Below are 12,589 nucleotides of genomic sequence, written 5' to 3'. Positions count from 1 at the left end.
TAACAAATATATAGAACACCCAATGCAACAACAACCATTTACCATTCGTCTCAAGTACACATGGAATGCTGTCCAGGAGAAACTGTTAGACCATAAAAGTCTACAGAAATTTTAAAAGATTGAAATCATACAAAGTATTTTCTCTGACTGCAAAGTAATAAAGCCGGAAATCAGGAGAAGAAAGTAAGAATATTTACAAGTATGTGGAAATTAAGCCATGCATCTTTAGACAACCAATTGGTCAAAACAAAGATCAAAAGGGAAATTAGAGTATACTTAGAGAGAAAAGAAAAAAAAAAACAGGAAAAAAAACCACAACATATCAAAACATATGGATGCTACAAAGGCAATATTCAGAGGGAAATTTGTAACTGTAAATGCATATATTAAAAACAAATATCTCAACTCAATAACCTAACTTTACATCTTGTGGAGCTGGGAAAAAAGGAAAAACAACCACTATATTGAAGATTATTAGAAAGAAGACAATCATAAAGATTCAAATGGAGATGAATGAAATAGAGAACAGAAGGACAATAGAATCAGCAAAACCAAAATTGGTTCTTGGTAGTCTTCTGGGTGTGGAACTAGGAGCAACAGGATAGTGCAATCCAGAACACATGGCCAGCAAAGGGTATAGACATTCAGTTTAAGTTTGGGGGATCGAATATACAACCTGGTGACTATGGCTAGTCATCAGGTACTATATACTTCAAATCTGCTAAGAGTAGATCTCAAGCACTCTCACCACATACACACACACACACACACACACACACACACACACACCCATGGAAGCTGATGAGAGAGGTGATGGCTGTGTTAGCTTCATGGTGGTCATCATTTCACAATGTATACATATATCAGAACATCACATTGTACACAATACAGTTTTGTCAAAAATAAAAAAGAAATTAAAAAAACAAATGATCAGGAATGGGGCCTTTCAGCCAAGTGTTTAAGTCTTTGTGACTTTCCAGGCCTTCAGTACTGTATGAGGGTACTCTCTTTCTGAGGCATCTTGAAGGAACCTAGCAGCCGTTGACAGCAGGAATTCCAGAATGTTGGACTTACGGAGTACTTAGAGATCACCAGCTCTGCTGCAATGTGCTTATTACTCTATGTAAAAGAACTGCGTTAGCAATGGTTAAGTGGTGTCCCAAAGGTCCTGAAGCAAGTTCAAAGCCAGGACTAGCACCCAGGTCTCCTTATTCCTATTAATGCATTTAGTACACCATATCACAGCATTTATGTCCTTACACATGTAACCCAGATATAATGGGGAACCAAAAAAACAATCTTCAAATCCCTACCCTTACCCCATGACTTGTAGTAATCCCAAAACTTCTTAAAGATTTCACCTGATTTCCAAGGTGTAGGAGGTGAATGTTCTCCTGGCTGCCTTTTAGGAAGGGGCTTTCTAGTGTGCCACAGCTCTCCGTACAAGGCCACAGTTTAACGTCCAACTCAGCCATATTACACAAAATCCACCCAATCATACCAGGTACCTCCTCCCACAGAGTAAAGGAGCTACCTTAATTGCATTTTCAGTTTTTTTTTATTGGCCTGTCGATATGTCTACTTCTTTCACTGTCAGTTTTCATCCAGTAACTCTTTAGAAAAGGAAGGTTGAAATCAACATACCGACTTTCTTCAACATTGCACATCACCGGTGTGCCTATACATCGGTAGGGTATCAGTATAGATATATTACAGAGATCATTTAGATTTCCTGTTACATTTGCTAGAGAAGAAACTAAGGTCTAGAGAATGTGCTAGTTATCACTTTAAAAATTGTTTAGTAGTCATGAAACATAGGATCTTATTTTCAAGATACCTCCTAATTTCTTTTTTTTTTTTTTAAGATTTTATTTATTTATTTGACAGGCAGAGACAAGTAGGTGGAGAGGCAGGCAGAGAGAGAGGAGGAAGCAGGCTCCCTGCTGAGCAGAGAGCCCGATGCGGGGCTCGATCCCAGAACCCTGGGATCATGACCTGAGCCAAAGGCAGAGGCTTTAACCCACTGAGCCACCCAGGCGCCCCAATACCTCCTAATTTCTGCAGCCATCGGTTTCCATATCATGGCTTGTCTATCAAAAAAGAAAAAAAAAAGAAAAGAAAAGAAACAAACTTAAAAGATAAAAAGTCAGGGATGCCAGGGTGGCTTAGTTGGTTAAACTACCAACTTCTTCAGGTCAGGTCATGATCCCAGGGTCCTGGGATCGAGCCCCCATCCAGCTCATCAGGGAGCCTGCTTCTCCCAGTGCCTACTGCTCCCCCAGCTTGTGCTTGCTCTCTGACAAATAAATAAAATCTTAAAAAAAAAAAAAGATAAAACGTTAAGTGGTAGTTGTTTCTATTTCCTCAAAATCCACAGAGGACCAACAATAGACTTGAATTGTTGCACTCATGGAGTCTTCAATCATTCGGATTATTCTGTGAATATCCACTTAACTGCTTTTCTCCCACATACATCAAACTAAGTCACCAACCACCACACACAAAACAAAGCCATTTCTCTAGGCAACTTTAGATTCAGGAGTGTTTATTGAGGACTTCAATGTACTAGGTATCAGCATCGGATTTGGGAGTATTTGTTGACAATTTCAATGTACTAGATATTATCGTCAGGGCTATACATGGTTACAGAACGTGGATGGAATTGGAATGAGAGAAAATTCTAATGTTTTTAAATGAATATATATTAGGGTTACGTCATTAAAAAAAGAAAAAATACTCCTCCTCCCAGAACTTCCCAAGTCCTTGATTGCAAAAAAGAAAACATGAGACCATGGACTTAACAAATGGATGACTTTATTAAGAGAGAAGGACAAGACTGGTGTTTGCTTCAAACCATCCAGGAAAACAAGCACACAGACATATACATACTTTGGTTTAAAAATTATTCATAATATTAATGTTAAACCTGATATTTAAAGAATCAAATGGGACATAAGTGTAGAAAACAAACCATAAAAATGTAAGTTTGCATAGATGAATTAATGTAGATGTAGAACTGGCATTTAAGGGAGGCATGAGCACTGGAGAGTGCTGACTGACATGACCACCTCAACCTCCCAAGACACACGAAGTCACCAGCACCATGTTTCTCGTGTTCCTCAATGAGGTCACGAACAGGAACGACTTGTGCTGTGTGAAGGTGAACGGAAATAGATGATTTCCGTCAGCCTAGCCCAGATGGGTGCGCACGTACCCACCAGTACTCAACACCAGTCACCTTTAAGGCATCCACAGAGTGTCCCTCACAGTTTCATTTAATCTCTAAATAGGCATGTGGTTTGAGGTGGCCTCTTTTGTTTTCTGTCCTCAGACAGACAACTGGATTCCATTAAGGTTCTGTTCAGTTCCATGAAGTAACTATTTCAAAGCTGCCTTTCCTTCTGGGGCTTGGTGACAAGTTGATAGGCACCTGGGTTAATAGCTCACTCATTTTTTAAACATATCCACATTCCAGGTGTCAAAGGACTTCTTACCAAAGAATCCAAAACTGCCTGGGCACTATGCAATTTCTCTCTCAGGAAAGCACTTTTTTGAATTATAAGACAAATGACAGCACCACCTCTCATTTCCTGAGCAACCTGATTTATAGGTACTCATGCAACTCTATAATCCAGCACCTTTTAAAAATATAATGTTGTTCTGGGATGGATTCTTTTTAAGGAAACCCCCTTATAGAGAATTCTCATTGTGGAACACCATTTTTATATGCTATCTTCTCCCTGTATCTCCTCATTATTTATAATACTTCATGAAACAAATATTGGACTGCTTTTAAGAGGCAGGTGAAAAATACAGCTACTTCTGAAAAAGGGCATTTGGCTTTCTGCTTATAGCAAGAGCTTAAGTTATAGCCTACCGTGATTTCAGGGGCTAATTCAATCAGAAATAAAAAAATTCTGACATCAAAAACCCTCTTACTAAATTTAATAGCTAGAAACTATTTCAGGAATTATGGTCTGAAATTCAGTGCAACAAAAATACAGCCTAAGTATGCAATGTGTAATGGTATATTCTCTTAGCTGTCTTTAGCTGCTCTTAGTCCTTGCTCTTTTGTGAAGGACATGTCCCTCAAAAACCCTGTCTTTCAAGTCTCCTGTTCTTTATATATGAACCTCAGCAATGAATAATGGGGCACTAACTAAGATGCACAATTAATTCTGTCCTCATCTGAAATGCTGAAACCAGCACAATGCTGGTTCACTATGCTATCAAGAGTTATTCAAAAGGAGAAAACCATCCTCTAGTTCGCTGAGAATAAACAGCAGCATATGAAATGCATTAGGAACATGTTTCTAGGCAGTATTCACAAATATAGAAGGGAAGAAGATGGTTTCTAGTACTAGATATTTCCAACAAATCAACACAATTACTTAGATGATTCTGTCAATTTATGGCATCAAACACAACCTTACAAAAACACTCTGGTGTCTTCCTTACCAGCAAAAGTTTTCCTGGTTAGTTTTCTCCTAAAAGTAATAAAATAGAAACACTCTTCATGTCAAAGGAGCTCCCATTTCAAGTAAATGTCTCTGTTTTGTTTGGTTTTCTCTTTTTTTTTTCTTTTGGTCAATGGTACGCATTTAAAAACACAAGAGTGTTGGTGAAATCCTCACAAAACAGTAATAATTGACTTCGCTACACAATACAACCTTTGGAAGTATCTTCTACATACCATATAACAGAAAGACAGTCAACTCTCAATTACACAGAACAACTTGGAGAATCTGATGAGGAAACTCTCACTCTCCTTCCACCAGCCTGTTTTGGTCATGCCACTGCTCATTCACAGACTGAGAGGCAACTCAATGAAGTGATGTATCCATCAGTACATAGGTCACAAATAGCTCAGTGGGGGGAAATCCAGAGTTTCTGATGGCAAGGATGTTTGCGGATCACCTGTGAATTTCAGATCTCAAAGGAGAGTTGACGGTCATTCACATATTGGAAGTACAGTACTCTGACCTTGGTCAGAATCAAACTAACTTAAGGCAATACTGCTCCTTGAGACACTGCTGGCAAAAAGGCAAGCCTCATCAGAAAAGTGACTCTGTAAGAAGTAAAAATTTCCCAGTTTACCCCTTCCTTTTTTACTTCTCTGGAAGTAAATTTCAGCATTTCCAATAATTAAATGGCAGGAGCAACAACAGCCTTGACTTTCCCTTTAGTAACCCTTAGTATCTTCAGGGGTAAAGGAGATTCTTTGACCAGGAATCTGGATGACACTGTGCCCCATGCAGCATTATCAGGACAGTCTCCAGTTCGCTCCTCCTGACCACAGTCCCTGTTACAAGCTAAAGGAGAAAAACGGGATTTTATCAACAGGAAGCTAAGCAGTTTCAGCTTTAAGACTCACAGATACCACCAGATGTGAGGAGAAATTGGCACCATTTTAGCTAGTCATTTCTCTAACTATGAGCAGTAAGTAAGGGACAAAGTACTTTAAAAGTCTGTTTTTTTCCTTTTGGCCGAAAGAACAGGTTTTGGTGATTTTATGATTGTTTCTAAAAAGCCAGCATTATAAGAATATGGCACACTACCTCTGGTGAAATCAACCTGAATGGTGTTCCCTTTCACAGAAATACTGTTTTCTCAAAAGGGAAAAAAGCCTTTCAGTGCCAGTTCTATTCTTTCTATTCTGTTCTCAGTCCCTTGGAAAGCTGATTACACTGGGGTCTCACTCCCTTTATTTAGAGGGAAGATCTTATATCCAGTCACCAGTTACCTTTCAAGATAACCATCACTGAATCAATGAATAATCCTGATATTCCCCGAAGTGATTTTTATACAAAGGCAACACCCATTAAAAATCAAGGCCCTAAAATGTTAACCACAGATGTGGTAAACTGAATGCACCATATTATATAGCAGGTGTTTCCAAAGAACAATTTGGCACAACACAAAAATTAGAGAGTATTTGACAGTATTGAGGAAAAATAATTATCCATTAAAAGTTAACTATATTTATACTGAAAAGTCCTGACATCGATGGAAAGGTGTGGACAGAGTCAGCAATGAATTTAGTCACCATCCAGTTTGGCTGCAGACCACAGTAGAGAAGAAAAGGGGAAAATGGATCCAGTTCACAATTTTCTAGAGTTCAGGGGAACACAAGGCCCAAGGTCACACACCTTGGACTATGTTGATTGAGATCCAAGTGGCCACTGAAAATCTGAAAAGGTTTTCCTCCTGGGAAATATCTATCCATATCTTTCTTTTCTAATTTAGATGTTTCTCTATGATTAAAAACTGTGAAGTCTTTTTTGCAGTTCATTAGTCTGTTGCTGGTTGTTGTAAAGTCACTTGAGAAAAAGTAATTCAAAGGTATGCAAAGTCACTTTCTAAAAATCTCAATGTTCTTTTGAAGCATATGTAGCAACTGTCCAGTCTCCTGTAAAATAATTATGTCTAACAACAGTTTCACAATACAAATTTCTTCAACTCAGAACATTTAATCTGACCCTTGTCTGACTTTGCTTCCAGGCAATGAATTACAAAAAGTTAGGTTGGGGGAAGAGGGTATACACATCCAGTAGCCTTATGATAAGGCTCCATAACATACCGTGCTCATTCAGCAATACCAGTGTTAATGGGGCCTCCAGGAAAAAGAAGTACAGAAACAGATTTCCAAGGCCAGCATATTAGTTTACATCACCACATTAAAGCATAATACACTGTGGGCCTAAAAATTAAAATTGCGTGTGGTCCAGTGGTAGAAAGAGGAACAAAATGTTTCCATATTTATATAAATATAACAAAGTGAAAAGCAGAGAACACAGTGAAGAATGTTTGGCAGTTCCTTTTAATATAGTTGTTAGTTACGTCTATAGTCAAAGGTAATAATTAATCTTAAAGATATATAATCTTAAAGATAATAATATTTGAATGAGAATAAGAGGATTTAACTAATAAGAAAAGAATTACTCTGATACTCTTTAAAAGTGTTTGCTTTACAAAAAAATAAAAAATATTTTAAAATTCTAATTTTTTAAAAACCTAAAAAAAAAGTTAACAAATTTTCAATACAGATGTTGAGTTAGGTGTCAAAGGGAATTATCACCTCTGGGCACTAAGACAGCTGAAACACTAACATCCAAGGGTTAAGTGTTAAGTGGCCTAACATTTTTCTGAATGAAAATATCTCCAGACAGCATTTTACAGTAATAAATATGATTGGCTAGAGTACATAAGAAGCAAGACAAATGCAGAATTCCTAAAGTAAATCTGATCATTGTATGAGATAGAAAAATAAACATTTATGAAATAAAAATATGGCAAATGATGTTGCCCATTTGCCTATCAAAATAAAAATACATTGTGTTTTCTTTTCTTAGAAGTTGCCACAAAAAAAAAAAAAAAAAACACTTTTTATAAAACATGAAACAAAATCACAGGGCAGACAAAGAAAAATACAGCATTAATAGAAGTCAACAAAGCCTGGGACGCCTGAGTGGCTCAGTTGGTAAAGCGGCTGCCTTCGGCTCAGGTCATGATCCCAGCGTCCAGGGATCGAGTCCCACATCGGGCTCCTTGCTCGGCGGGGAGCTTGCTTCTCCCTCTGCCTCTGCCTGTGCTCGCTCGCTCGCTCTCTAACAAATAAATAAATAAAAAAAAAAAAAAAAAAAGAAGTCAACAAAGCCTAAGTTTTGGATACTGAAAGCACCCTCTAGAATTTGACTAAGGCTAGGACCCCCATTTCATCTGCCCTTGCTTACTGAATTGAAGACTGCTTCGTTCATTTCATCAGGGTCATTCAAAGTCCTATTTGTTTTTCTCTTTCCCCATTTCTTGAAAATGACTCATACTTTAGTGTTTCTTTCTAGATTATCATTTCCCTAAACTTGATTCTTAGCTACCTTTCACCCAAACTTCTGCAATCCGAAAACTTTTTGAACTAAAGATCTTTTTCAAAATGAAAGGACCCAAATCCACTCAGAATTCTAAACAGCTTCCTGAATATTGCCTGACTTGAAAGACTATCCGGAAAGATAAGGCAAAAAATAGGCAGTTTCCAGTGGGAAAAGAATGGATTAACCACTTTTTCCCCTAGTCATCTCCATATTTCTTTCCTGAACAAACACTATAGTGGAATGTCAAAAATGTCAGATTCATATAATGAAAAATAATGGAAAAGTTAAGCTGAAGGAAAATTTTATATATATATATAGATAGATAGATATGTACATATCTATATATATATACACACCATGATTGCCATTTATTTTAACTAACTAGTACGGGGAAATAAGCATTTCCACAAGGTTAGAAGCTGAACAAAGACTAGGTTTCTCAAAGAAGGCTTTAAAGGTCCTGTACAAAGGAATCCAATGCCATGAATCACTACCAAATATGTGGAGCTAAATACCTGGATAAAGAATCACTGTATCCAATTCAACTTCACGTTGAGTTAATCTGACTACTGACTGATAGATAAAATACTCTCTGAGTGGTTGCCAACAAATACCATTGTTTTTTAAGCAAGTGGAAAACTTATCAATCTATGTCCAGAGAGAATGACGGCATCACCACTTACAAAAAAATCTTTCCAATTCTACTTCCCTAGGTTCTATATGTAAATGTAAAAGAAGAGAAGGGATACAACCCTTTTTTCACTTTTTCACTTTCAGCTGACTTTGCACAGACCTGAGTTAATATTTCATAGAATTAAACTTTTGCCAATAAATACTAATAAATAGCCCAATGCCCAGAGGCCTCATCATAAAGACTTGCTATTAAGCAGAAGCAGAGGGAAAGTGTCAGAGAATGACATCTGGGCCAATTCTCCCAGGACAGCTTATAAGGATATGCCAAAACTGCTACAGTCCTGGTGGTCAACATAACATGTTCCAACTGTTCCAGGTTTTCTTTCTTTTTTTTTTTTTTAAATACTTTATGGTTGTGATTTTTTTTTTTAATTTTCCTGAAGAATACAAAAAGTAAAAGGTTCTTTAATATACCATACACTAATGCACGAAAAAAGCTATTTCTTATATTCTTTTATTCTGTATTGCTTCCAGACATTATGTTTTATTCTGATCATAATCTCCACAAAATTCTAACTGCTAAATAAAGCCTAGTCTCTAGATACCAGTACTCCATACCTAACAAAAATGACATTTCACAGAGCTTTTAGATATTATATCCCAGGAAGCATATGTAGCAGAGAGGTGGCCAATATTCAGAAGCTAGATTTTCCTGTACTGCCCAAGTGATCAGGAATAACCAAACATTTTAAATGAATTAAAATTATTTATGGTCAGAATATTTGAAGATAAATCCCAGGAATACAAACACAGGAGGAAAAAAAATGAGTGTGGAACGCATTCTGTATCATCCAGTAATGTTTGCTACAGTGAGTCCGTTCTCAAGGCAGATTCCTAAGGTTTTACTGCTTATGATGGAAACCTTGGAAAGGAGAAAAAAAGAAGAAACACCATTAAGGAAAAAACCTCGGAAATGCTCTGCTTTCTCCCTGTTCAGGCAAAATCACTTATCTTCATTTCTATGCATGTCTTCTTTGTTCTTGATTGTAAAATATTTACATACAGAGTCAATGTGTTATTTTAGTATTGTGTATCAAATGTATGTCAAAGATAGAAAGACCTCCCCTAAAAAGTAGTGCATTAATTTGAGGTGAAAAAAAATCATGAGCTACTTCCAGTTAAGCCAGCCATGTTGGAAAGTCCACCAACGGATGGAAATTAAAGTGTATGGGGTTGTTTTGGTAATGTCCAACTAATTCTACCTTTTACATAATGTCCTTTGTCTGATCAACACTGTATGAATGTCTGAATGGAGAGGACTGGGGTAAGGAGAGCTTTCTAAAAAGATATAAATGCTTGGCAACTTCCTGCCCCAGAAATTCTCATTTAATTAGTCTGGAGCAGCACCTGTATACTGGTATTTTGTGATGACCACAGGGGGGAAAAAAAAATTAGAGAAGTTTGGGAAGGCATGACCATTAGATTTGTAAAAGGATAATAAAAACGTGACCTAAGAAATCTTCAAAAGCTGTACCAAATAACAGGTTATCAATTTACAGGACCTAATATTTATAAAGACTATTGCAATGTGCTTTCATGTATTTTATTTATATGATCCTGACAACACTGACACTATTAAAATCACTTCCATTTTTAGATGAGAAAATTAATATAAGAATTACCACCTTTTCATTATTTCATTTTATGTGTATCATAAAAGTACACATAAGTGAATGTGTATGCTTGGAAGAACAGCTACATGCAACCATTCTTTTCTTTTTAAAGATTTGGCACAAACATAAATAAATAAATAAATAAATAAATAAATAAATAAAATAAAGATCTGGTCCAACTTAGACTTCATATTCTTTCATTTCCTTTGCCCAGATTTTCTTTTGTGTGACAGAAGTTTTGTGTGAACTGTATATATATGTGTGTACTTTATTAATTTTAATTTCTTTCCTTTTTTTAACTTTTTATTAAATTCCAGTTAGTTAACATACCTTGTAATATTAGTTTCAGGTGCACAATATAGTGATTCAACACTTCCCACACAGCCCCTAGTGCTCATCACAAGTGCCTCCTTAACCCCAATCTCCTATTCCACCCATCCTCCCTTTGCCCCTCCTTTCTGATAACCATCACTTTGTCCTCTGCAGTTAAGAGTCTGTTTTTCTTGGTTTCTCTCTCTCTTTTTTTTTTCTTTTCCCTTTGCTCTTTGTTTTGTTTACAGTCACCCTTTAACAATCTGATAAAAGCTACAAATTCTCCCTACAGGAAAATGCACATACATAGACAATCTGGCATTCAAGTTAGGGTGTTTTGTTTTCTGTTTTATCTTCTATATTTTTTAACAAATGAAGAATACTATAATGATGTTCCAAAAGGCAGGATAACTTATTCTGCCACTCTAGCAATCTATAAGACATCATTTGATTTTTCCACCATACCATGAGGATTGTTAAAAAAAAAAAAAAAAAAAAAAAAAAAAAAAAAAAAAAATCCAAGCTTGATCACATATGTTTTTCTTACCTTTATGAGAGGATTCTGATTTTGAAAAATGACGCGTGGAATTATGCTGGTTTGTAAAATGAGTGTAATCCAAATCTTCAGCATCCGTCATGATAGGTGGTGGTGGCCTGAAGGGAAGTCCGAATTTAAAGAGATACTCTAATTAGTGGTGACTACAACTCCACCTCTCATTGGAATACATGGTAAAAACATTTCAGTAGAAATGCAAAGCCACAACATAGTAGAATTCTCATCTTAGTTCCTTGCCTGTTGCATAACCTTGAATAAATTATTTTATCTTACTGTTCCTTTCTTTTGATATACATAATTCAATAAAAACAAATATTTTCTGAGCACCTAATATGTAGGAGGCATTGTGCTAAGGACGACAGAAAAAACATTAATGAGATGTATGACCACTGCCATTGAGAAATTGACTTTGTTTTGGTAGATTTTAAGAAGAAAAAAGCAAAGGATAGAAGGGAAGTAATAAAGTTAAACAAGGAAGAAAGAAAAAGAGAGGGTGAGGGTGGCAGGTCAGGAGGGAGGACAGGAAAAAAGGAAAGGGGAGGGCGAGGACATGGCTCAGCTTATAAAATCTAGAGCAAAGTTCCTCAGTCCACTAGGTGGCAAAGCAGAGCTTAGAGAAGGAAAGGACAGTCACACACTGGCAACTTTTCATGTCAAAAGGAGACAAAATGTAAAAACACTGGGGAATTTTTATTACTCCAAAACTAATTATTTTAAAATCATCAGATTTTTTTTTTTTGCAAACACTTGGCATTGATGAAGATGAGGAACAAAATCTCTCCTTTTTTTGGTTGTTTATCAGAGGTGTATTAAATGCTGCACTAGAGCATGGAACCAGAAGAGGTAACAGAGTATGTCAAATAAATGAGCACGCTGAAGGACGTTGTTTGTAACCACATATGCAATCTGGAAGGCATGAATATACTGCAGTTCAGAAAGGTATGATGAATTTGATACAAACGGCTCTGTCATGCAAGAATAAAGACAAGTGATTTTAAATTTCTCCCTTGGTCTCTAAGCAGCAGATCTCTGGGTATTTGGAGTCTGCCACAGGTCAGCACAGGATGTAAGCTTGAGGACCGTGCTATGGGCTCTCCTCAGATGATCTCAATGAACTTTCAGGACCAGTCTGCAGGGCAGCTAACACACACATACTTCAGAGTTACATTGGGTTAGATGAGGCAAGTGATCTGTCCAAGCTGTTGTTAAATGGCAGGGGTGGGGCTCAAACTCAACTCCTCTTCAAAATCAGTGTGCTCTTCACTACACTCCGCTGTGCTACACACGTGTGTATTTTTATCAGCAGTAGTATCTGCATTCAAGACTATACACACACACACACATATGTATCTTATACTTTCAAATGGTATTTGGCTTATATTTTTATATTTTCATGCTTTTGTTCTACATATATAACTAATATATAATACAATGTGAGCATAAAATGATACGGTATTTTTTTTTCTTATTTTTCACTTTGAACTACTTGTTTTCAAATACTAGAAATTAAACACAGTGTTTTTCTTTCATTATTGACTAACATTTAT

General features: G+C 36.6%; 1 protein-coding gene across 2 annotated transcripts in view; it reads right to left on the bottom strand.

Moving 5' to 3' along the window:
• Positions 1-8,901: 8,901 nt before the first annotated feature.
• The window catches only part of CCDC50 (coiled-coil domain containing 50), a 64,363-nt gene continuing 60,675 nt past the window's right edge, over positions 8,902-12,589 (bottom strand). For both annotated transcript variants that reach the window (XM_080812787.1, XM_080812788.1), the window contains 2 exons: positions 11,034-11,140; positions 8,902-9,423 (listed from right to left, as the gene is read on the bottom strand). In XM_080812787.1, the coding sequence (XP_080668913.1) occupies positions 9,404-9,423; positions 11,034-11,140 (127 nt within the window). In that variant the 3' untranslated portion in view covers positions 8,902-9,403. The remainder of the gene's footprint in view (positions 9,424-11,033; positions 11,141-12,589) is intronic.

The sequence above is a fragment of the Martes martes genome (genome assembly GCF_963455335.1).
Source record: "Martes martes genome assembly, chromosome: 1".
In the NCBI taxonomy this organism is placed as follows: Eukaryota; Metazoa; Chordata; class Mammalia; order Carnivora; family Mustelidae; genus Martes; species Martes martes.
The sequence above is the reverse complement of the archived record's forward strand: the minus strand, read 5'-3'. Positions and strand labels throughout refer to the sequence as shown.